Consider the following 25154-nt stretch of genomic DNA (forward strand, 5'->3'; position numbering starts at 1 on the left):
TACTCCTTCACTGCTCCTTCACTGCTCCTTCACTGCTCCTTCACTGCTCCTTCAGACCTCCTACTCCTTCACTGCTCCTTCAGACCTCCTACTCCTTCACTGCTCCTTCACTGCTCCTTCAGGCCTCCTGCTCCTGCAGTGAACGGACCTCCTGCTCCCAGAGCGGCCAACATTCCCAAAGACCCCCCAGCAGCAGCCACAGTGACAGCAGGTAGTTGGTCTTCCAGGCCACTGGAGGGCGCTGCTGGTTGATTTAGGAATGAAGCCACACAGACGTGTGCAGAGAACAAAACGCTGTAAAGGTGAAGAAGATGGAGAGAAGCTGACATTGTAGTGACTGAAGAGGAATCCGATGCGATCAGGGAGAGTCTCAACTACTAAACTACCGATACGGAAGATGAAAGGAGTCAAACTCCGGGTCGGCCATGTTGGTTCACTGAGCAGGAACAACCACACTGACCTGCTGTTGACGGGCTGTGAAGGAAAACTTGTTTTCTAAATGTGTTTATTTCACTTTTCCTGCCGTTGTTGTTTGAAATGTGTCGCAGCCATTAAATCTAACTTTTAGGTGCAAACCTTCAGTGTCAACTCCTGACTTGGTTTTGTCATTATTTCACAATAAAAAGACAGAAATATGAAGGTACTGGCAGTTAAAACTATGTAAAAGGGAAATATTAGAGTGAAACCTGAAAACACAATACAGATTTGTAAGATTACATTTTAATTTATCGTCATTTTTGCTGCACAAATCATCTTGCATCTCTCCTGAAATCCATGTTTTTAAGATGCTGGGAGGAGAAAGAGAAGCTCCACGAAGCTTCTGGCTTGTTGTCGATTGTTCATGGTTGAAAAACAAGGTGTTTTTTTTCTAAAGGCTCGAATAATTAGTTTGGCTGTAAACTACCAGTTGAACCCTGAACACCAAGAAACTCTTTATCTTTGAAACACGTGTTAATGCCTCTACTTTGCTCTCTGTAAAAGGTAAAGAGAATACTTTTATCACCAGATATCTTAACTTGACTCGTATTTTCCTCTGTGAAAAAGTTGCTCAACTCAAACTGTGGCTGCAGAGTGAAAGGCTTTGCAGCACTGCCATCTAGAGGCCAGACGGAGGAACGCATGCAGGGAATTCTCCTTCATTAAAATGATTTTAAATCCTTTGAAATTGTTTCCTGTCAGTCGCTGATGTTGACTTGATCCCTGCTTCCTCCACCTAGCAGGGGTTTTCCTCTGACCCTATATATAACATATATCAGGAATTGAGAATAAAAGTCTCCTGCGTAAGAACCTTAATCAATCATTAACTCATTTTGTTCACTGTTCTTATTCAACTACCCTCCTGACTAAGATTGAGAATTATACACTATTTACAACTGAAGATAATGTTGAAATTAAACGTAAAGGTGTAATTGCACATTATTATTATTACTGAAATGAAATCAGAGAATTCATAGTAAATTTAATTATTCTAAGAGAAACATTTCACTCTCAAAATTACAGAATGGAAAAGATAAAGCTGAACTCTAATACACACGAGGAGCATAGATATATGATAGATAGATAGATTTATAGTAGATAGATAAATAGATAGATGATATATGATATATGATAGATAGATATATAGATGCTAGATAGATAGATAGATATATGATAGACAGATAGATATATGATAGATATATATATGATAGATATATATATATATAGATATAGATAGATAGATAGATAGTAGATAGATGATAGATAGATGGATATATGATAGATAGATAGCAGTTAGATAGATAGATTGATAGATATATGATAGATAGATAGATAGATAGATAGATATATGATAGATAGATAGTAGATAGATGATAGATAGATAGATAGATAGATTGATAGATATATGATAGATAGATAGATAGATATATGATAGATAGATAGTAGATAGATGATACATAGATAGATAGATAGATAAATTGATAGATATATGATAGATAGATAGATAGATATATGATAGATAGATAGATAGATAGATAGATAGATAGATAGATAGATAGATAGATAGATAGATATATGATAGATAGATAGATAGATAGATAGATAGATAGATAGATATATGATGGATAGATAGATAGATAGATAGATAGATAGATAGATAGATATATGATGGATAGATAGATAGATAAACAAACACACAGCAGAAAACATAACCTTCTCGGCTCAACTTTCATTGGCGGTCGTAAAAATAAATACAAAATAAAAATCCGCCGCCATCTTTCTGGAATATACGACATTTCCCATGATGCCCCGCGGCCAAACAGCGATACACTGGCGGGAGCAGCGGCGGCAGCAGCAGCAGCGGGAGGAGAAGGAGAAGGAGAAGGAGGAAGAGAAGGAGGAGGAGGAGAAGAAGAAGAAGGAGGAAGAGGAGAAGAAGAGAAGGAGTCCGTTCCTCCACCTAGATGGACGTTTCCTCCTCGACGGACGGACAGACATGGCCAGGGACCCGGAGGTGGAGCGACTCGCCCTCCGGCTGGAGAAGATGGTGCAGCAGAAGGACACGGTGAGTGTCACCACACCTGGCGACACACCTGACCACCTCTACACCTCTACACCTGACGACCATCTACACCTGACCACCTCTACACCTCTACACCTGACCACCTCTACACCTGACCACCTCTACACCTCTACACCTGGCGACACACCTGACCACCTCTACACCTGACCACCTCTACACCTCTACACCTGGCGACACACCTGACCACCTCTACACCTCTACACCTGACGACCATCTACACCTGACCACCTCTACACCTCTACACCTGGCGACACACCTGACCACCTCTACACCTCTACACCTGACGACCATCTACACCTGACCACCTCTACACCTCTACACCTGACCACCTCTACACCTGACCACCTCTACACCTCTACACCTCTACACCTGACCACCTCTACACCTGACGACACACCTGACCACCTCTACACCTCTACACCTCTACACCTGACCACCTCTACACCTCTACACCTGACCACCTCTACACCTCTACACCTGGCGACACACCTGACCACCTCTACACCTCTACACCTGACCACCTCTACACCTGACCACCATCTACACCTGACCACCTCTACACCTGACGACACACCTGACCACCTCTACACCTCTACACCTCTACACCTCTACACCTGACCACCTCTACACCTGACCACCTCTACACCTCTACACCTGACCACCATCTACACCTGACCAACTCTACACCTCTACACCTGACCACCTCTAAACCTCTACACCTGACGACACACCTGACCACCTCTACATCTGACCACCTCTACACCTGACGACACACCTGACCACCTCTACACCTCTACACCTGACCACCTCTACACCTGACCACCATCTACACCTGACCACCTCTACACCTGACGACACACCTGACCACCTCTACACCTCTACACCTGACCACCTCTACACCTCTACACCTGACCACCTCTACACCTCTACACCTGACCACCATCTACACCTGACCAACTCTACACCTCTACACCTGACCACCTCTACACCTGACCACCTCTAAACCTCTACACCTGACGACACACCTGACCACCTCTACATCTGACCACCTCTACACCTGACCACCTCTACACCTGACGACACACCTGACCACCTCTACACCTCTACACCTGACCACCTCTACATCTGACCACCTCTACACCTGACGACACACCTGACCACCTCTACACCTGACCACCTCTACACCTGGCGACACACCTGACCACCTCTACACCTCTACACCTGACCACCTCTACACCTGACCACCTCTACACCTGACCACCTCTACACCTGGCGACCATCTACACCTGACCACCTCTACATCTCTACACCTGGCCACCTCTACACCTGGCCACCTCTACACCTGACCACCTCTACACCTCTACACCTGGCGACACACCTGACCACCTCTACACCTCTACACCTGACGACCATCTACACCTCCACACCTCTACACCTGACGACACACCTGACCACCATCTACACCTCTACACCTGACCACCATCTACACCTGACCACCATCTACACCTCCACACCTGACCACCATCTACACCTCTACACCTGACGACCGTCTACACCTCTACACCTGACGACCATCTACACCTCCACACCTCTACACCTGACGACACACCTGACCACCTCTACACCTCTACACCTGACGACCATCTACACCTCCACACCTCTACACCTGACGACACACCTGACCACCATCTACACCTCTACACCTGACCACCATCTACACCTGACCACCATCTACACCTCCACACCTGACCACCATCTACACCTCTACACCTGACGACCGTCTACACCTCTACACCTGACGACCATCTACACCTCCACACCTCTACACCTGACGACACACCTGACCACCTCTACACTACACCTGACGACCATCTACACCTCCACACCTGACCACCATCTACACCTCTACACCTGACGACCGTCTACACCTCTACACCTGACGACCATCTACACCTCCACACCTCTACACCTGACGACACACCTGACCACCATCTACACCTCTACACCTGACCACCATCTACACCTCCACACCTGACGACCGTCTACACCTGACCACCTCTACACCTCTACACCTGACGACCGTCTACACCTCTACACCTGACGACCATCTACACCTCCACACCTCTACACCTGACGACACACCTGACCACCATCTACACCTCTACACCTGACCACCATCTACACCTCCACACCTGACGACCGTCTACACCTGACCACCTCTACACCTCTACACCTGACGACCGTCTACACCTCCTCACCTGACCACCTCTACACCTGACCACCTCTACACCTGACCACCATCTACACCTACACCTCTACACCTGACGACCATCTACAGGTGGTGTAGCTGCTGTGGTCGGCGTTCACCTTCCAGACGGTCGTGAGTTCAGAAGTGACCCTACTGGGCTACTGCAGGTCCGCCATGATTTAAAGGGACAGTGACTATTCTAGCGCCGCCTCGCCTCCGTCAGTCCACATCATGGGTGAACTAACCTCCTGTAGTGAATCTTCATGCTAAGCTAGCAAACGTCAGTCTAATAATGTTTCACTGGGAAACGACCACAGCGTGATTGAGCTAACGCTAATCATGGATTGGCTAACGACTCATGTGGCTCTAATGTGCTAGCTACTGTAGCGAGCAGCGCTACACGTTGTGGTGCCCTGCTAGCTGTAAGCTAGGTACCATTCCTGCCAGCATTACATGCTAGTTCTAGCTCATGTTAGCGTCACACAGCTGTTTAGCCTCTAGCTACTAGCTGTAACCAGACGCGTGGCTACAGGCCTGTAGGCTCCTCCTCTCCTCCTCTCCTCCCTACAACTCTCCTCCTCTCCTCCCTACAAGTCTCCTCCTCTCCTCCCTACAACTCTCCTCCTCTCCTCCCCACAACTCTCCTCCTCTCCTCCTCTCCTCCCTACAACTCTCCTCCTCTCCTCCCTACAACTCTCCTCCTCTCCTCCCCACAACTCTCCTCCTCTCCTCCCTACAACTCTCCTCCTCTCCTCCCCACAACTCTCCTCCTCTCCTCCTCTCCTCCTCTCCTCCCTACAACTCTCCTCCTCTCCTCCCCACAACTCTCCTCCTCTCCTCCCTACAACTCTCCTCCTCTCCTCCCCACAACTCTCCTCCTCTCCTCCTCTCCTCCTCTCCTCCCTACAACTCTCCTCCTCTCCTCCCCACAACTCTCCTCCTCTCCTCCCTACAACTCTCCTCCTCTCCTCCCCACAACTCTCCTCCTCTCCTCCTCTCCTCCTCTCCTCCCTACAACTCTCCTCCTCTCCTCCCTACAACTCTCCTCCTCTCCTCCTCTCCTCCTCTCCTCCTCTCCTCCCCACAACTCTCCTCCTTCCTCCTGTGAAACCTGGAACCTTGAACCCTACCTTGTGTGTTTCCAGGACGGGGCTCTGGACCTGCTGAGGGCGCTGCAGAGCACCGACATGTCCCTGGAGACCCTGCAGGTACAGAACCAGGTCCTGGTTCCCCGTCCCGCCTCGTGGAGGTCCAGGTCCTGGTTCCCCGTCCCTCCTCGTGGAGGTCCAGGTCCTGGTTCCTCGTCCCGCCTCGTGGAGGTCCAGGTCCTGGTTCCCCGTCCTGCCTCGTGGAGGTCCAGGTCCTGGTTCCTCGTCCCGCCTCGTGGAGGTCCAGGTCCTGGTTCCTCGTCCCGCCTCGTGGAGGTCCAGGTCCTGGTTCCCCGTCCTGCCTCGTGGAGGTCCAGGTCCTGGTTCCCCGTCCCGCCTCGTGGAGGTCCAGGTCCTGGTTCCCCGTCCCGCCTCGTGGAGGTCCAGGTCCTGGTTCCTCGTCCCGCCTCGTGGAGGTCCAGGTCCTGGTTCCTCGTCCCGCCTCGTGGAGGTCCAGGTCCTGGTTCTCCGTCACCAGTCCCTCACAGTCCCAGTCCCCCTGTAGCGTGGAGGCAGAGAGTCTCCAGGTGGAGTCCAGTGCTGCAGTAGAGCCAGCGCTGACGGAGGCCCCCCCCTGCTGGGCTGAGCTGGGTTTGCCCGGTCTCTGAGGACCAGTTAGCTCAGATCCTTCCAGCCGTGATCCACCATGTAAACACCTTGTCACCATCAAGTCCTGGTTGCAGCGCCACACGCAGGCGCCGCCATGTAAGGCCTCGTTTCCACGACGACACGTTCAAGGGAAAACAGAACATTGTAATTGAATCCATGACTTGATTTGGACGGAACGGTTCCTACTCAGGAACCAGGTTTCTGTAGACTGGTCCCTCCGTTGTCCCACATTCTAGGTTACTAACGTGTACAAATGTAGAAAAGCAATATGGGAAAACAAAGATGATCCAATAATTCTTCCTAAAAACCGACAACTAAGTTCCAATACTAAAGTTTCAGTTGAAATGTATTGAAAGTGCTTGACTGTCCTGATGATGGTCGTAGTTGGTTTCTAGACTGACGACAGTGCAGTTTACTGGATCACTGGAGACTTCGCTTCACTTTGTTCAACCTTAACAGACAAAACATTCGGGACTTTCTAGCTTTCAGTTCACAATCGCCCCCTGGTGGCTGACCTGGTATTGCTGATATGTCATTTATTATATTCCCCCCCATCGCATGTGTGGCTTTGTACACGAGGCAGGTACTTTAAAGTACACGACGGTTCCTGAAGGGCCACGTGACAAGTGAGGGTCGAGGCACAACACGTCTGACATTTACTTTAATAACTAACTCTTTATATTTGAACACAATACTTTGGAACTTTCCCAGTCTTTGTCTGGAAATCATGATTACCGTAAATTCCGGACTACAGAGCCACCGGATTAAAAGCCGCAGGCTCTAATTTTAGAAAGAAAATACATTTTGTTCTTGTACAAGCGGCACCGGATTTCAAGCCGCGTGTGTCCCACGTTGTAATCTGAGCTATTAGCTCAAGAACGTTCATCATGTCTTCTTACTATTGTAAACGTGTTGTTGTTCTCTCTATTAAGACAGAAGAGTGAAGAGAGTGGAGCACGTCCAGGTGTCTGTCCCCTCAAACACAAAGCTACAGCGCAACATCTATTCTTTTCACTTTTATGTCTCAACAGAGAACCTAAAACACCTTTATAATATGAGATATTTACACACAAAGATATTACACGGAGGATTTTTTAACTTTGACTTTAATCAGCATGGTAACATAAACGTACATATTGCAGATGGTTTCGAACAGTGCCTGTAACACGGCTCCTTTAAATATACGGATATACAAGTATCGTCGACACACAAAGTACGTTCTTATGCCTTTTTACTGAACAATGAACAACATTCCTATCTCCATGACGACTGGTAGAACCTCTAGCGTCTACTGCAGCCTACCAGGAACCGTCCATGGTCTTCATCTTCCTCCTGCACTGAAACCATCAGTCCTCTACTTCACTGTCCCAATCAAGCATCCTCTTCATCACCAGCAGTCCATCCTCTTCATCACCAGCAGTCCGTCCTCTTCATCACCAGCAGTCCAGCCTCTTCATCACCAGCAGTCCGTCCTCTTCATCACCAGCAGTCCAGCCTCTTCATCACCAGCAGTCTGTCCTCTTCATCACCAGCAGTCCGTCCTCTTCATCACCAGCAGTCCGTCCTCTTCATCACCAGCAGTCCGTCCTCTTCATCACCAGCAGTCCGTCCTCTTCATCACCAGCAGTCCGTCCTCTTCATCACCAGCAGGCCGTCCTCTTCATCACCAGCAGTCCGTCCTCTTCATCACCAGCAGTCCGTCCTCTTCATCACCAGCAGTCCGTCCTCTTCATCACCAGCAGTCCTTCCTCTTCATCACCAGCAGTCCATCCTCTTCATCACCAGCAGTCCGTCCTCTTCATCACCAGCAGTCCGTCCTCTTCATCACCAGCAGTCCATCATCTTCATCACCAGCAGTCCGTCCTCTTCATCACCAGCAGTCCATCCTCTTCATCACCAGCAGTCCATCCTCTTCATCACCAGCAGTCCGTCCTCTTCATCACCAGCAGTCCGTCCTCTTCATCACCAGCAGTCCGTCCTCTTCATCACCAGCAGGCCGTCCTCTTCATCACCAGCAGGCCGTCCTCTTCATCACCAGCAGTCCGTCCTCTTCATCACCAGCAGTCCTTCCTCTTCATCACCAGCAGTCCTTCCTCTTCATCACCAGCAGTCCGTCCTCTTCATCACCAGCAGTCCGTCCTCTTCATCACCAGCAGTCCTTCCTCTTCATCACCAGCAGTCCGTCCTCTTCATCACCAGCAGTCCGTCCTCTTCATCACCAGCAGTCCTTCCTCTTCATCACCAGCAGTCCTTCCTCTTCATCACCAGCAGTCCTTCCTCTTCATCACCAGCAGTCCTTCCTCTTCATCACCAGCAGTCCGTCCTCTTCATCACCAGCAGTCCGTCCTCTTCATCACCAGCAGTCCATCCTCTTCATCACCAGCAGTCCATCCTCTTCATCACCAGCAGTCCGTCCTCTTCATCACCAGCAGTCCGTCCTCTTCATCACCAGCAGTCCGTCCTCTTCATCACCAGCAGGCCGTCCTCTTCATCACCAGCAGGCCGTCCTCTTCATCACCAGCAGTCCGTCCTCTTCATCACCAGCAGTCCTTCCTCTTCATCACCAGCAGTCCTTCCTCTTCATCACCAGCAGTCCGTCCTCTTCATCACCAGCAGTCCGTCCTCTTCATCACCAGCAGTCCTTCCTCTTCATCACCAGCAGTCCGTCCTCTTCATCACCAGCAGTCCGTCCTCTTCATCACCAGCAGTCCTTCCTCTTCATCACCAGCAGTCCTTCCTCTTCATCACCAGCAGTCCTTCCTCTTCATCACCAGCAGTCCTTCCTCTTCATCACCAGCAGTCCGTCCTCTTCATCACCAGCAGTCCGTCCTCTTCATCACCAGCAGTCCATCCTCTTCATCACCAGCAGTCCGTCCTCTTCATCACCAGCAGTCCATCCTCTTCATCACCAGCAGTCCAGATTGATGACCTTTAACTTAAAAGCCTCATCAGATGCTTTTCTTCTTTATTCTCCATGTTGATGAGTATAAATGACTGATTAGCAATAATAAAGTGCGCTTGATTGATCAAACAATTCCATTGGACCTCTGTGAACTACTCACTCATTTGATTGGTCTACGGTTGCTAGGCAAAATGTTGCTAGCGCCGTAGTAAAAGCCGCAGTGTTCAACGTGTGGGGGGGAAGTAGCGGCTTTTAGTCCGGAATTTACGGTAAATTTTTCACAATTTAAAATAAGTAAATTTGAGCTCTATTTTTTCCATTAAGTGTATTTTTCCCCTTTGAAGCATTAAACTTGTTGGTAAATAGTCGCTAGCTGTGAAACACTGTTGTAGCTAATGATTGTATTTCCGGTAAGACTTGGATTGTTTATTGGCTGCATTGCGTTCAAAGTGAAGTTGTGCTTCAGGCCACCAGGGTGGGCATGGCGGTGAACGCCGTGAGGAAACTCAGCTCCCAGGAGGAAGTGCAGACTTTGGCCAAAGTCCTGATCAAGTCCTGGAAGAAGCTGCTGGGTAGGTGCTTTTATTGTTGTGGTTGCCAGAGATCACCGATACGGGTCTGATCTTCCCCACGTCTTGTGATTCACGGTTCAGAGGGGAAGTCTGAGGAGAAGCAGAAGAGAAGAGTCGGGGACTCGTCTTCCTCCAACGCCGCCGCCAGCAGGTCCGCTAACAAACCGTCGTCACCTCGGTCCTCGTCACAAACGCTCCAATGTCTTTCTCCTCAGCAGCACAACAGCCGGGGACGCCCCCAGCGCCCCCCGGGTCACCTCCTTCCCCCCGGCCCCCGTCACCGCCGATGGCGTGAGGAACAAGTGTCGCGAGCTGCTGGTGGCGGCCCTGCAGACTGACGGTGAGGGAGCCGCTTCCATTTCCTGTTTTAACAACCAGGGCCAGCTGGGATGGTGGCACTTCCTGTGGAGGCGGCTGGGTCTGACCTTTGACCTCCAAGAGAAGGTGGCGCTTCCTGTGGAGGCGGCTGGGTCCGACCTTTGACCTCCAAGAGAAGGTGGCACTTCCTGTGGAGGCGGCTGGGTCCGACCTTTGACCTCCAAGAGAAGCCACTTCACATCTTCACTTCACCTTCTGCCGTCTCACAGGGTTTTTACACTACCTCATAGTACCAGGTACTCTCCTGTTACCAGTTGCACTACTGTTACCAGGTACGATCCTGTTGCCAGGCACTCTCCTGTTACCAGGCACTCTCCTGTTACCAGGTACTCTCCTGTTACCAGGTACTGTCCTGTTACCAGGTACTCTCCTGTTACCAGGTACTGTCCTGTTACCAGGTACTCTCCTGTTACCAGGTACTCTCCTGTTACCAGGTACTGTCCTGTTACTAGGTACTCTCCTGTTACCAGGTACTGTCCTGTTACCAGGTACTCTCCTGTTACCAGGTACTGTCCTGTTACCAGGTACTCTCCTGTTACCAGGTACTGTCCTGTTACCAGGTACTCTCCTGTTACCAGGTACTGTCCTGTTACCAGGTACTGTCCTGTTACCAGGTACTGTCCTGTTACCAGGTACTCTCCTGTTACCAGGTACTGTCCTGTTACCAGGTACTGTCCTGTTACCAGGTACTCTCCTGTTACCAGGTACTGTCCTGTTACCAGGTACTCTCCTGTTACCAGGTACTGTCCTGTTACCAGGTACTGTCCTGTTACCAGGTACTCTCCTGTTACCAGGTACTGTCCTGTTACCAGGTACTGTCCTGTTACCAGGTACTGTCCTGTTGCCAGGTACTCTCCTGTTACCAGGTACTCTCCTGTTACCAGTTGCACTACTGTTACCAGGTACGATCCTGTTACCAGGCACTCTCCTGTTACCAGGCACTCTCCTGTTACCAGGTACTCTCCTGTTACCAGGTACTGTCCTGTTACCAGGTACTCTCCTGTTACCAGGTACTGTCCTGTTACCAGGTACTCTCCTGTTACCAGGTACTCTCCTGTTACCAGGTACTGTCCTGTTACTAGGTACTCTCCTGTTACCAGGTACTGTCCTGTTACCAGGTACTCTCCTGTTACCAGGTACTGTCCTGTTACCAGGTACTCTCCTGTTACCAGGTACTGTCCTGTTACCAGGTACTCTCCTGTTACCAGGTACTCTCCTGTTACCAGGTACTGTCCTGTTACCAGGTACTGTCCTGTTACCAGGTACTCTCCTGTTACCAGGTACTGTCCTGTTACCAGGTACTGTCCTGTTACCAGGTACTCTCCTGTTACCAGGTACTGTCCTGTTACCAGGTACTGTCCTGTTGCCAGGTACTCTCCTGTTACCAGGTACTCTCCTGTTGCCAGGTACTGTCCTGTTACCAGGTACTCTCCTGTTACCAGGTACTCTCCTGTTACCAGGTACTCTCCTGTTGCCAGGTACTGTCCTGTTACCAGGTACTCTCCTGTTACCAGGTACTGTCCTGTTACCAGGTGCTCTCCTGTTACCAGGTACTGTCCTGTTACCAGGTACTGTCCTGTTACCAGGTACTCTCTTGTTACCAGGTACTCTCTTGTTACCAGGCACTCTCCTGTTACCAGGTACTCTCCTGCTACCAGGTACGGTCCTGTTACCAGGTGCTCTCCTGTTACCAGGTACTGCTACCAGGTACTTCCTGACTGAACTCTGCCTGCTGTGTTTCAGACGAGCACCGGACCATCGGGGTGGACTGTACGTACCTGGCTGCTCAGATTGAAGATCATATCCTTTATAACCGCGTGTTATTAACGTGGTCGGGTTAGGGTTAGGTTAGGGTTAGGGTTGACCCTAACGGGGTTAGGTTAGGGTTAGGGTTAACCCTAACGGGGTTAGGTTAGGGTTAGGGTTTACCCTAACGGGGTTAGGTTAGGGTTAGGGTTGACCCTAACGTGGTTAGGTTATGGCTAGGGTTAACCCTAACGGGGTTAGGTTAGGGTTAGGGTTGACCCTAACGTGGTTAGGTTATGGCTAGGGTTAACCCTAACGGGGTTAGGTTAGGGTTAGGGTTAACCCTAGCGGGGTTAGGTTAGGGTTAGGGTTAACCCTAGCGGGGTTAGGTTAGGGTTAAGGTTAACCCTAGCGGGGTTAGGTTAGGGTTAGGGTTAACCCTAATGGGGTTAGGTTGGGGCTAGGGTTAACCCTAGCGGGGTTAGGTTAGGGTTAACCCTAATGGGGTTAGGTTATGGCTAGGGTTAACCCTAGCGGGGGTTAGGGTTGACCTTTACGTGGGCGGAGTGCCGCTGCAGGAAGTACAGGACAACCTGTGAAACGGGGTGGCGTGACGACATCGAGTTCCACAAGGAAGGAAAATGAAACGAGATCAACTAGAGTCAAGTCTTGGGAGGCGGTGGCCATTTTGCTTTTCTTTTTTTCTTAAAGGAGACGTCAGAGGAAATGTATTTGGTCATGTGATTGTCATGTCTTTAGTTAACTTTTTTACTAATCAGCCTATTTGAAAGATGTTTTTAATCCTTTGATCTTCTGTGCTTCCAGGAAGTAGATCAACTAGCTTGATGTCCGTTAGCCTCGTTAGTGGTTAAAAACTAGAAGATCAATTTCTCATTGGCTCTTTTTTTCACTTCCTGGATTCTAGCCAAGATCTTATTTTTGGACTTGTGTGCATAGGGTTAAAGTTTAAAGTGCATGGCGGCCATCTTGTCTGGCGTCAGGTTTGTTAGCTTGTCCCTTATTGCACGTTGCTGTTCCTTGAAGTCGTTGGAGGGTTTTCATTGGTCTGTCCTGAGGCAGAGTTCCGTCTTGTCCTCGTTGGACTTTGTCACTGAGTGGACCTGTTGGACGGTCTCGTCTCTGGTCTGCTCCTGGAGGAGGGAACGACGTTCTATGTTAGGGTTAGGATTAGGGTTAGGGCTAGCCTAACCCTATGAACTCGTCGCTTGACTTCCCAAAGCGTGTTTATGGAATCCAGGTTCTGGGTCACGGAGCAGTTCAGCTGTGGGCCACCAGGGGGCGTGGTGACACTTGACCGCTCAGCACAGATTTACCAGCAGTTCCAGTCCACGGATGTTAAATACAAAACCCGCCTGCGAAGCCGAATCTCCAACCTGAAGGACCAGAAGAACCCCGACCTGCGACGGAACGTCCTGTGTGGAAACATCTCGGCTCAACGCATCGCCTGCATGAGCGCCGAGGTCAGTCCTGTAGTACCATGCTGGACATAGAACCACGATGTTGAACTGCATGAGGAGGAGCGGAAGAGAATGAGGCTCCACAGCTGAAGAGGGCGAGAGTGAGTGAGTGAGTGAACTAACGAGTGAGTGTGTGGCTGCAGGAGATGGCCAGCGCCGAGCTGAAGCAGATCCGAGAGGCTCTGACCAAAGAGTCCATCAGGGAGCATCAGCTGTCCAAGGTGGGCGGAACGGAGACCGACATGTTCGTCTGCAGCAAGTGTCGGGGGAAGAACTGCACCTACACGCAGGTGAGGAGCCGCGCCGCCGCCGTTCCTCCGGCCGCCGCCAAGACGCTCCAATGTTCCTGTGTTGCAGGTGCAGATCCGCAGCGCCGACGAGCCCATGACCACCTTTGTGTTGTGTAACGGCTGCGGCAACCGGTGGAAGGTGAGGAAACGTGTCTGAACACGGGAGGGAGGGGCTTGACCTTTGTTCTGAAGTGCAACTTCCTGCCACGCCTTTAGTTTGGCACTTTGACTCAAAGATGCGCCGCGTTTTAACGGAAGTGTCTGGTGGAACCAGTCGAGGTGGATTTAGGGCCCCGTTGGAACAACCTTCCAGGGAAAACGCTCAACTTTCCATTGTTTAGGGGGCTGTTACCACGGCAACGGTGCTCAGAGCAAATGAGAACGCAACTTTTCAAAATGTTCCAACTCCAGGGGGAAACTGCAACTTTTCTAAAACGCTGCTGCTGTTTATGAGCACCGAGGCAGTAGTAACTAGTAGTTCTGCACATGCTCAGTAGTAACTAGTAGTTCTGCACATGCTCAGTAGTAACTAGTAGTTCTGCACATGCTCAGTAGTAACTAGTAGTTCTGCACATGCTCAGTAGTAACCAGTAGTTCTGCACATGCTCAGTAGTAACTAGTTGTTCTGCACATGCTCAGTAGTAACTAGTAGTTCTGCACATGCTCAGTAGTAACTAGTAGTTCTGCACATGCTCAGTAGTAACTAGTAGTTCTGCACATGCTCAGTAGTAACCAGTAGTTCTGCACATGCTCAGTAGTAACTAGTAGTTCTGCACATGCTCAGTAGTAACTAGTAGTTCTGCACATGCTCAGTAGTAACTAGTTGTTCTGCACATGCTCAGTAGTAACTAGTAGTTCTGCACATGCTCAGTAGTAACTAGTAGTTCTGCACATGCTCAGTAGTAACCAGTAGTTCTGCACATGCTCAGTAGTAACTAGTAGTTCTGCACATGCTCAGTAGTAACCAGTAGTTCTGCACATGCTCAGTAGTAACCAGTAGTTCTGCACATGCTCAGTAGTAACTAGTAGTTCTGCACATGCTCAGTAGTAACTAGCAGTTCTGCACATGCTCAGTAGTAACTAGCAGTTTTCCTACACCTAAAACATAAAAACGATTGTGTTTTGACTTCAGAAGTTTGACAGTCGATTGAAGCGACTTTGTGTTTTTGTTTCACATTTCAGGCCAGAATTTAAAGTGAAAATAATAAAAGACAGTTGAGAGAGAGAACCGTAATAAAAACTATAAAGCTTCTCAACAATTAGTTAAAAAAAAAGAATCCAACTAAAACCACATGAAGAAACGATCACCAGTGCTTTGAACTGTTTCACCACCAGATGGCAGCAGAGACCAGTGTTTCCCTTCCTCAACACTTTTGCTTCTCTCTCTCGCTCTCTCTCTCACCCTGTTTCTCTCCCTCCTTCCTACCTTCAGTTGTTTTCCAGTCGTTCTTCTCGGGGTGGAGGTGAATCAGTTGTCTCTGTAGCTGAACCACCAAAAGGCTCTAAAAGCTTCAGTTGATTCTCTAAAACTAAATGTCACTTTTATTCTCTTTCTTTCAGTTCTGTTGAAGACCATCCACTCCCACACACACTCACTGAAACTATTTAAATCTGGACGTGTAGAATTTGATTTTGTACAGTTTTCTTTGTCTGTCGAAGAACAAAGCTGTAATATATTTGCCAGTGGTGTATTTAGTTTGTTTTGTCCGGAGCGACTGTCGATTTAGTTGTGGAGCCGCCGCCTCGTTGTGTTTGACACTTGATCTCACCTGGATGATGATGATGATGAAGATGAAATTAAAGTCGCTCGTTGGTTAAAAGTCTGGTTTTTGTCTGAAGCCTGGTTTAATTTTAGTTTGTTACGTTTGACCTTCATTCTCGACCAAGGTCACACGACGGAGCTCGGAGTGCGTAAACACAACTGGTGGACAACGCTTGTAACAAGCATTCGTCTGGCTAACGGCACCCTCTAGTGGCCGCCATGAAAACTACATCGATTTTCAACACGAAACGCCACAGTGATGCTTTTTCAATTGAGACGTTTGAATCTTCAATGAAGTTGTGAAGCTTTGTTTGGCAAAAAACCCAAACTATGGCTGAGACTTTATCACGATGCTTTGATCTTCTTTGACGTTCAGTTTCCAGTGAATCAGACGCGACGCTGCAGAGCAGAAAACTGGCGTATGAAGGTATGTGCTAGGCTAACTGAGCTAGGCTAGGCTAGGCTAACTGAGCTAGGCTAGGCTAGGCTAACTGAGCTAGGCGGCGTGCAAAATAGCCAAATAATGAACATCCCAAAATAAATCTTTGAAATTGAAACGTGAAGCAGCTTCAAAACTAATTAGCATGATTTTACTGTGAACACGTGTTAAAGTCCAGTAATTAATTCAATCTTGTTCTGCGACGAATAAAACTAATTTCACACTGGATTCTGATTTCCTTTTTTTGAGAAAACTAAACTTATTAGGTGAAGAAAATAAATTGACGTTCGTTCTAGGGTTAATGTAAATGTTCCTTTATGGGCGGGGCTTGTGAGTGTGGAGTCGTCTGCTGACGAGCGAAAGGCGGAGTCGTCTGCTGACGAGCGAGAGGCGGAGTCGTCTGCTGACGAGTGGGAGGCGGAGTCGTCTGCTGACGAGCGAAAGGCGGAGTCGTCTGCTGATGAGCGAGAGGCGGAGTCGTCTGCTGACGAGGGAGAGGCGGAGTCGTCTGCTGACGAGGGAGAGGCGGAGTCGTCTGCTGACGAGGGAGAGGCGGAGTCGTCTGCTGACGAGGGAGAGGCGGAGTCGTCTGCTGACGAGGGAGAGGCGGAGTCGTCTGCTGACGAGGGAGAGGCGGAGTCGTCTGCTGACGAGGGAGAGGCGGAGTCGTCTGCTGACGAGCGAGAGGCGGAGTCGTCTGCTGACGAGCGAAAGGTGGAGCCGTCTGCTGACGAGGGAGAGGCGGAGTCGTCTGCTGACGAGCGAGAGGCGGAGTCGTCTGCTGACGAGCGAAAGGTGGAGCCGTCTGCTGACGAGGGAGAGGCGGAGCCGTCTGCTTCACAAGATGAAAATATTGATAGATGTGAACTTTAATTTTTCTTCATTTCAAGTCAGAATTTGACAGGTAACTTAATATCAGTTGATTTACTTATATTCTACTTAGACAAACACACTGAGTCACTTGTACTTTTACCCGTAATAATGATGCTTTTAATATATTATCACTTACAGTGGATGAGAAAAGTGAAACTACTTCTTTGTAGAGGAAAGTGTGCGGATTAGGGGAATGTCTATTGTAGGAAGTCTTCCAGACCTCCTGACTCCTGAGAGCCTCTGGAGTCTCTTGGTGAACCTTATCAGGACTTGACCTTTGATCGTCTCAATCACATCTGCAGGGCGTCCAGCCTTACATACCCAACCTCCGGTGGAGAAAGTCCCTCTGCCGCTTTGGTGTGGCACTAAAAAACCTCAGGACAAAACCAGGAAGTACTTTAGACCAACTGCTGACAGACCCGGCGACGGCAAACACAGGAAGCGACGCACACGCGAGTCAATATTGACTGAAGCTGATGACAATAAAGCAGCTCTTGCTCAGGTCGGCCTGCGCCGCCGCTCGTCACCACCAGGGGGCAGTGGAGCTGCACTGCTGCTCGCTGGGGCTCCAGAGGAGAAGCAGGTCTGTCTGATCAGATCGAGGCTCTGTTTGTTCTTCTGCTCTCAACATTTCCTTCCTTCTGGAAGCTCGGCGCCGTTTCCTCCGTTTCTTCTTCCTCCTCCTCCTCCTCCGCCCGTTTCTTCTTCTTCTTCCTCTGCCCGTTTCTTCTTCTTCCTCCTCCTCTGCCCGTTTCTTCTTCTTCCTCCTCCTCCTCCTCCGCCCGTTTCTTCTTCTTCTTCCTCTGCCCGTTTCTTCTTCTTCTTCCTCTGCCCGTTTCTTCTTCTTCCTCCTCTGGCCGTTTCTTCTTCTTCCTCCTCTGGCCGTTTCTTCTTCTTCTTCCTCCTCCTCCGCCCGTTTCTTCTTCTTCTTCCTCCGCCCGTTTCTTCTTCCTCCTCCTCCTCCTCCGCCCATTTCTTCTTCTTCCTCCGCCCGTTTCTTCTTCCTCCTCCTCCTCCTCCGCCCGTTTCTTCTTCTTCCTCTGGCCGTTTCTTCTTCTTCTTCCTCCTCCTCCGCCCGTTTCTTCTTCTTCCTCCGCCCGTTTCTTCTTCCTCCTCCTCCTCCTCCGCCCGTTTCTTCTTCTTCCTCTGGCCGTTTCTTCTTCTTCTTCCTCCTCCTCCGCCCATTTCTACTTCTTCTTCCTCCGCCCGTTTCTTCTTCCTCCTCCTCCTCCTCCGCCCGTTTCTTCTTCTTCCTCCTCCTCTGCCCGTTTCTTCCTCCTCCTCCTCCTCCGCCTGTTTCTTCTTCTTCCTCCTCCTCCTCCGCCCGTTTCTTCTTCTTCCTCCTCCTCCGCCCGTTTCTTCTTCTTCTTCCTCCTCTGGCCGTTTCTTCTTCCTCCTCCTCTGCCCGTTTCTTCTTCTTCTTCCTCCTCCGCCCGTTTCTTCTTCTTCCTCCTCCTCCGCCCGTTTCTTCTTCTTCCTCCTCCTCCTCCGCCCGTTTCTTCTTCTTCTTCCTCCTCTGCCCGTTTCTTCTTCTTCCTCCTCCTCCTCCGCCCGTTTCTTCTTCTTCCTCCTCTGGCCGTTTCTTCTTCTTCTTCCTCCTCCTCCGCCCGTTTCTTCTTCTTCTTCCTCCGCCCGTTTCTTCTTCCTCCTCCTCCTCCTCCGCCCGTTTCTTCTTCTTCCTCCTCTGGCCGTTTCTTCTTCTTCTTCCTCCTCCTCCGCCCATTTCTTCTTCTTCTTCCTCCGCCCGTTTCTTCTTCCTCCTCCTCCTCCTCCGCCCGTTTCTTCTTCTTCCTCTGGCCGTTTCTTCTTCTTCTTCCTCCTCCTCCGCCCGTTTCTTCTTCTTCTTCCTCCTCCTCCGCCCGTTTCTTCTTCTTCCTCTGGCCGTTTCTTCTTCTTCTTCCTCCTCCTCCGCCCGTTTCTTCTTCTTCTTCCTCCGCCCGTTTCTTCTTCCTCCTCCTCCTCCTCCGCCCGTTTCTTCTTCTTCCTCTGGCCGTTTCTTCTTCTTCTTCCTCCTCCTCCGCCCATTTCTTCTTCTTCTTCCTCCGCCCGTTTCTTCTTCCTCCTCCTCCTCCTCCGCCCGTTTCTTCTTCTTCCTCTGGCCGTTTCTTCTTCTTCTTCCTCCTCCTCCGCCCATTTCTTCTTCTTCTTCCTCCGCCCGTTTCTTCTTCCTCCTCCTCCTCCTCCGCCCGTTTCTTCTTCTTCCTCTGGCCGTTTCTTCTTCTTCTTCCTCCTCCTCCGCCCGTTTCTTCTTCTTCCTCCGCCCGTTTCTTCTTCCTCCTCCTCCTCCGCCCGTTTCTTCTTCTTCCTCTGGCCGTTTCTTCTTCTTCTTCCTCCTCCTCCGCCCGTTTCTTCTTCTTCCTCCGCCCGTTTCTTCTTCTTCCTCTGGCCGTTTCTTCTTCTTCTTCCTCCTCCTCCGCCCGTTTCTTCTTCTTCTTCCTCTGCCCGTTTCTTCTTCTTCCTCCTCCTCCGCCCGTTTCTTCTTCTTCTTCCTCCGCCCGTTTCTTCTTCCTCCTCCTCCTCCTCCGCCCGTTTCTTCTTCTTCCTCTGGCCGTTTCTTCTTCTTCTTCCTCCTCCTCCGCCCGTTTCTTCTTCTTCCTCCGCCCGTTTCTTCTTCCTCCTCCTCCTCCTCCGCCCGTTTCTTCTTCTTCCTCTGGCCGTTTCTTCTTCTTCTTCCTCCTCCTCCGCCCGTTTCTTCTTCTTCCTCCGCCCGTTTCTTCTTCTTCCTCTGGCCGTTTCTTCTTCTTCTTCCTCCTCCTCCGCCCGTTTCTTCTTCTTCCTCCGCCCGTTTCTTCTTCTTCCTCTGGCCGTTTCTTCTTCTTCTTCCTCCTCCTCCGCCCGTTTCTTCTTCTTCTTCCTCTGCCCGTTTCTTCTTCTTCCTCCTCTGGCCGTTTCTTCTTCTTCTTCCTCCTCCTCCGCCCGTTTCTTCTTCTTCTTCCTCCGCCCGTTTCTTCTTCCTCCTCCTCCTCCTCCGCCCGTTTCTTCTTCTTCCTCTGGCCGTTTCTTCTTCTTCCTCCTCCTCCGCCCGTTTCTTCTTCTTCCTCCGCCCGTTTCTTCTTCCTCCTCCTCCTCCTCCGCCCGTTTCTTCTTCTTCTTCCTCTGCCCGTTTCTTCTTCTTCCTCCTCCTCTGCCCGTTTCTTCCTCCTCCTCCTCCTCCGCCTGTTTCTTCTTCTTCTTCCTCCTCCTCCGCCCGTTTCTTCTTCTTCTTCTTCCTCCGCCCGTTTCTTCTTCTTCTTCCTCTGCCCGTTTCTTCTTCTTCCTCCTCTGGCCATTTCTTCTTCTTCTTCCTCCTCCTCCGCCCGTTTCTTCTTCTTCTTCCTCCGCCCGTTTCTTCTTCCTCCTCCTCCTCCTCCGCCCGTTTCTTCTTCTTCCTCCTCTGGCCGTTTCTTCTTCTTCTTCCTCCTCCTCCGCCCGTTTCTTCTTCTTCTTCCTCCTCCGCCCGTTTCTTCTTCTTCTTCCTCCTCCTCCTCCGCCCGTTTCTTCTTCTTCCTCCTCCTCCTCCGCCCGTTTCTTCTTCTTCCTTCTCCTCTGCCCGTTTCTTCTTCTTCCTCCTCCTCCTCCGCCCGTTTCTTCTTCTTCTTCCTCCTCTGGCCGTTTCTTCTTCTTCTTCTTCCTCCTCTGCCCGTTTCTTCTTCTTCCTCCTCCTCCTCCGCCCGTTTCTTCTTCTTCTTCCTCCTCCGCCCGTTTCTTCTTCTTCTTCCTCCTCTGCCCGTTTCTTCTTCTTCCTCCTCCTCCTCCGCCCGCTTCTTCTTCTTCCTCCTCCTCCTCCGCCCGTTTCTTCTTTTTCCTCCTCCTCCTCCGCCCGTTTCTTCTTCTTCCTCCTCCTCCTCCGCCCGTTTCTTCTTCTTCTTCCTCCTCCTCCGCCCGTTTCTTCTTCTTCCTCCTCCTCCTACGCCCGTTTCTTCTTCTTCTTCTTCCTCCTCTGTCCGTTTCTTCTTCTTCCTCCTCCTCCTCCGCCCGTTTCTTCTTCTTCCTCCTCCTCCGCCCGTTTCTTCTTCTTCTTCCTCCTCCGCCCGTTTCTTCTTCTTCTTCCTCCTCCTCCTCTGCCCGTTTCTTCTTCTTCCTCCTCCTCCTCCGCCCGTTTCTTCTTCTTCTTCCTCCTCCTGCCGTTTCTTCTTCTTCTTCTTCCTCCTCTGCCCGTTTCTTCTTCTTCCTCCTCCTCCTCCGCCCGTTTCTTCTTCTTCTTCCTCCGCCCGTTTCTTCTTCCTCCTCCTCCTCCTCCGCCCGTTTCTTCTTCTTCCTCCTCTGGCCGTTTCTTCTTCTTCTTCCTCCTCCTCCGCCCGTTTCTTCTTCTTCTTCCTCCTCCGCCCGTTTCTTCTTCTTCCTCCTCCTCCTCCGCCCGTTTCTTCTTCTTCTTCCTCCTCCTCCGCCCGTTTCTTCTTCTTCCTCCTCCTCCTACGCCCGTTTCTTCTTCTTCTTCTTCCTCCTCTGTCCGTTTCTTCTTCTTCCTCCTCCTCCTCCGCCCGTTTCTTCTTCTTCCTCCTCCTCCGCCCGTTTCTTCTTCTTCTTCCTCCTCCGCCCGTTTCTTCTTCTTCTTCCTCCTCCTCCTCTGCCCGTTTCTTCTTCTTCCTCCTCCTCCTCCGCCCGTTTCTTCTTCTTCTTCCTCCTCCTGCCGTTTCTTCTTCTTCTTCTTCCTCCTCTGCCCGTTTCTTCTTCTTCCTCCTCCTCCTCCGCCCGTTTCTTCTTCTTCCTCCTCCTCCGCCTGTTTCTTCTTCTTCTTCCTCCTCTGGCCGTTTCTTCTTCCTCCTCCTCTGCCCGTTTCTTCTTCTTCTTCCTCCTCCGCCCGTTTCTTCTTCTTCCTCCTCCTCCGCCCGTTTCTTCTTCTTCCTCCTCCTCCTCCGCCCGTTTCTTCTTCTTCTTCCTCCTCTGCCCGTTTCTTCTTCTTCCTCCTCCTCCTCCGCCCGTTTCTTCTTCTTCCTCCTCCTCCGCCCGTTTCTTCTTCTTCTTCCTCCTCTGGCCGTTTCTTCTTCCTCCTCCTCTGCCCGTTTCTTCTTCTTCTTCCTCCTCCGCCCGTTTCTTCTTCCTCCTCCTCTGCCCGTTTCTTCTTCTTCTTCCTCCTCCGCCCGTTTCTTCTTCTTCTTCCTCCTCCGCCCGTTTCTTCTTCTTCTTCCTCCTCTGCCCGTTTCTTCTTCTTCCTTCTCCTCCTCCGCCCGTTTCTTCTTCTTCTTCCTCCTCCGCCCGTTTCTTCTTCTTCTTCCTCCTCTGCCCGTTTCTTCTTCTTCCTCCTCCTCCTCCGCCCGTTTCTTCTTCTTCCTCCTCCTCCGCCCGTTTCTTCTTCTTCTTCCTCCTCCGCCCGTTTCTTCTTCTTCTTCCTCCTCCGCCCGTTTCTTCTTCTTCCTCCTCCTCCGCCCGTTTCTTCTTCTTCTTCTTCCTCCGGCCGTTTCGTCGTCTTCTTCCTCTGGCCGTTTCTTCTTCTTCCTCTGGCCCGTTTCTTCTTCTTCTTCTTCCTCCGCCCGTTTCTTCTTCTTCCTCCGCCCATTTCTTCTTCTTCCTCCGCCCGTTTCTTCTTCTTCCTCCTCCGGCCGTTTCTTCTTCTTCCTCTGGCCGTTTCTTCTTCTTCCTCTGGCCGTTTCTTCTTCCTCCTTCTCCGCCCGTTTCTTCTTCCTCCTCCTCCGCCCGTTTCTTCTTCTTCCTCCGGCCGTTTCTTCTTCTTCCTCTGGCCCGTTTCTTCTTCCTCCTCCTCCGGCCCATTTCTTCTTCTTCCTCCTCCTCCGGCCGTTTCTTCTTCTTCTTCCTCCGCCCGTTTCTTCTTCTTCCTCCTCCTCCGGCCGTTTCTTCTTCTTCCTCTGGCCGTTTCTTCTTCTTCCTCCGCCCGTTTCTTCTTCTTCCTCTGGCCGTTTCTTCTTCTTCCTCCGGCCGTTTCGTCTTCTTCTTCCTCCGCCCGTTTCTTCTTCTTCCTCTGGCCGTTTCTTCTTCTTCCTCCGGCCGTTTCGTCTTCTTCCTCCGGCCGTTTCGTCTTCTTCTTCCTCCGCCCGTTTCTTCTTCTTCCTCTGGCCGTTTCTTCTTCTTCCTCCGCCCGTTTCTTCTTCTTCCTCTGGCCGTTTCTTCTTCTTCTTCCTCCTCCTCCGCCCGTTTCTTCTTCTTCTTCCTCTGCCCGTTTCTTCTTCTTCCTCCTCCTCCGCCCGTTTCTTCTTCTTCTTCCTCCGCCCGTTTCTTCTTCCTCCTCCTCCTCCTCCGCCCGTTTCTTCTTCTTCCTCTGGCCGTTTCTTCTTCTTCTTCCTCCTCCTCCGCCCGTTTCTTCTTCTTCCTCCGCCCGTTTCTTCTTCCTCCTCCTCCTCCTCCGCCCTTTTCTTCTTCTTCCTCTGGCCGTTTCTTCTTCTTCTTCCTCCTCCTCCGCCCGTTTCTTCTTCTTCCTCCGCCCGTTTCTTCTTCTTCCTCTGGCCGTTTCTTCTTCTTCTTCCTCCTCCTCCGCCCGTTTCTTCTTCTTCTTCCTCTGCCCGTTTCTTCTTCTTCCTCCTCTGGCCGTTTCTTCTTCTTCTTCCTCCTCCTCCGCCCGTTTCTTCTTCTTCTTCCTCCGCCCGTTTCTTCTTCCTCCTCCTCCTCCTCCGCCCGTTTCTTCTTCTTCCTCTGGCCGTTTCTTCTTCTTCCTCCTCCTCCGCCCGTTTCTTCTTCTTCCTCCGCCCGTTTCTTCTTCCTCCTCCTCCTCCTCCGCCCGTTTCTTCTTCTTCTTCCTCTGCCCGTTTCTTCTTCTTCCTCCTCCTCTGCCCGTTTCTTCCTCCTCCTCCTCCTCCGCCTGTTTCTTCTTCTTCTTCCTCCTCCTCCGCCCGTTTCTTCTTCTTCTTCTTCCTCCGCCCGTTTCTTCTTCTTCTTCCTCTGCCCGTTTCTTCTTCTTCCTCCTCTGGCCGTTTCTTCTTCTTCTTCCTCCTCCTCCGCCCGTTTCTTCTTCTTCTTCCTCCGCCCGTTTCTTCTTCCTCCTCCTCCTCCTCCGCCCGTTTCTTCTTCTTCCTCCTCTGGCCGTTTCTTCTTCTTCTTCCTCCTCCTCCGCCCGTTTCTTCTTCTTCTTCCTCCTCCGCCCGTTTCTTCTTCTTCTCCTCCTCCTCCTCCGCCCGTTTCTTCTTCTTCCTCCTCCTCCTCCGCCCGTTTCTTCTTCTTCCTTCTCCTCCTCCGCCCGTTTCTTCTTCTTCTTCCTCCTCCTCCGCCCGTTTCTTCTTCCTCCTCCTCCTCCGCCCGTTTCTTCTTCTTCTTCCTCCTCTGCCCGTTTCTTCTTCTTCCTCCTCCTCCTCCGCCCGTTTCTTCTTCTTCTTCCTCCTCTGCCCGTTTCTTCTTCTTCCTCCTCCTCCTCCGCCCGTTTCTTCTTCTTCTTCCTCCTCCGCCCGTTTCTTCTTCTTCTTCCTCCTCTCCTCCGCCCGTTTCTTCTTCTTCCTCCTCCTCCTCCGCCCGTTTCTTCTTCTTCTTCCTTCTCCTCCTCCGCCCGTTTCTTCTTCTTCTTCCTCCTCCTCCGCCCGTTTCTTCTTCCTCCTCCTCCTCCGCCCGTTTCTTCTTCTTCTTCCTCCTCTGCCCGTTTCTTCTTCTTCCTCCTCCTCCTCCGCCCGTTTCTTCTTCTTCTTCCTCCTCTGGCCGTTTCTTCTTCTTCTTCTTCCTCCTCTGCCCGTTTCTTCTTCTTCCTCCTCCTCCTCCGCCCGTTTCTTCTTCTTCCTCCTCCTCCGCCCGTTTCTTCTTCTTCTTCCTCCTCTGGCCGTTTCTTCTTCCTCCTCCTCTGCCCGTTTCTTCTTCTTCTTCCTCCTCCGCCCGTTTCTTCTTCTTCTTCCTCCTCCGCCCGTTCTTCTTCTTCTTCCTCCTCTGCCCGTTTCTTCTTCTTCCTCCTCCTCCTCCGCCCGCTTCTTCTTCTTCCTCCTCCTCCTCCGCCCGTTTCTTCTTTTTCCTCCTCCTCCTCCCGCCCGTTTCTTCTTCTTCCTCCTCCTCCTCCGCCCGTTTCTTCTTCTTCTTCCTCCTCCTCCGCCCGTTTCTTCTTCTTCCTCCTCCTCCTACGCCCGTTTCTTCTTCTTCTTCTTCCTCCTCTGTCCGTTTCTTCTTCTTCCTCCTCCTCCTCCGCCCGTTTCTTCTTCTTCCTCCTCCTCCGCCCGTTTCTTCTTCTTCTTCCTCCTCCGCCCGTTTCTTCTTCTTCTTCCTCCTCCTCCTCCGCCCGTTTCTTCTTCTTCCTCCTCCTCCTCCG

At 50.9% G+C, this 25154-nt stretch overlaps 1 protein-coding gene across 3 annotated transcripts; it reads left to right on the forward strand.

Moving 5' to 3' along the window:
- Positions 1–2313: 2313 nt before the first annotated feature.
- On the forward strand, positions 2314–15957 carry tcea2 (transcription elongation factor A (SII), 2). Of its 3 annotated transcripts, none has more exons than XM_080521479.1 (10): positions 2314–2542; positions 5954–6016; positions 9934–10039; positions 10121–10190; positions 10255–10379; positions 12161–12216; positions 13489–13644; positions 13785–13931; positions 13999–14070; positions 15492–15957. In XM_080521479.1, exons 1-10 carry the CDS (start codon positions 2474–2476, stop codon positions 15498–15500), a joined length of 873 nt encoding a protein of 290 aa, XP_080377605.1. In that variant the 5' UTR covers positions 2314–2473; the 3' UTR covers positions 15501–15957. The 3 variants fall into 3 exon arrangements, with proteins under 3 accessions (XP_080377605.1, XP_080377606.1, XP_080377607.1); XM_080521480.1 differs by having other exon boundaries at positions 10258–10379; XM_080521481.1 differs by lacking the exon at positions 13999–14070.
- Positions 15958–25154: the final 9197 nt, after the last annotated feature.

The sequence above is a fragment of the Blennius ocellaris genome, assembly GCF_963422515.1.
Source record: "Blennius ocellaris genome assembly, contig: SCAFFOLD_62, whole genome shotgun sequence".
NCBI lineage: Eukaryota > Metazoa > Chordata > Actinopteri > Blenniiformes > Blenniidae > Blennius > Blennius ocellaris.

Excerpts from the sequence above, each read along its gene's own strand:
- tcea2 (XM_080521479.1), top strand. The coding sequence starts at position 2,474 with ATGGCCAGGGACCCGGAGGTGGAGCGACTCGCCCTCCGGCTGGAGAAG. Across the intron at positions 2,543-5,953 it reads TGGTGCAGCAGAAGGACACG|GACGGGGCTCTGGACCTGCT; the intron begins GTGAGTGTCACC and ends GTGTGTTTCCAG. Across the intron at positions 12,217-13,488 it reads TGGCTGCTCAGATTGAAGAT|CAGATTTACCAGCAGTTCCA; the intron begins CATATCCTTTAT and ends GACCGCTCAGCA.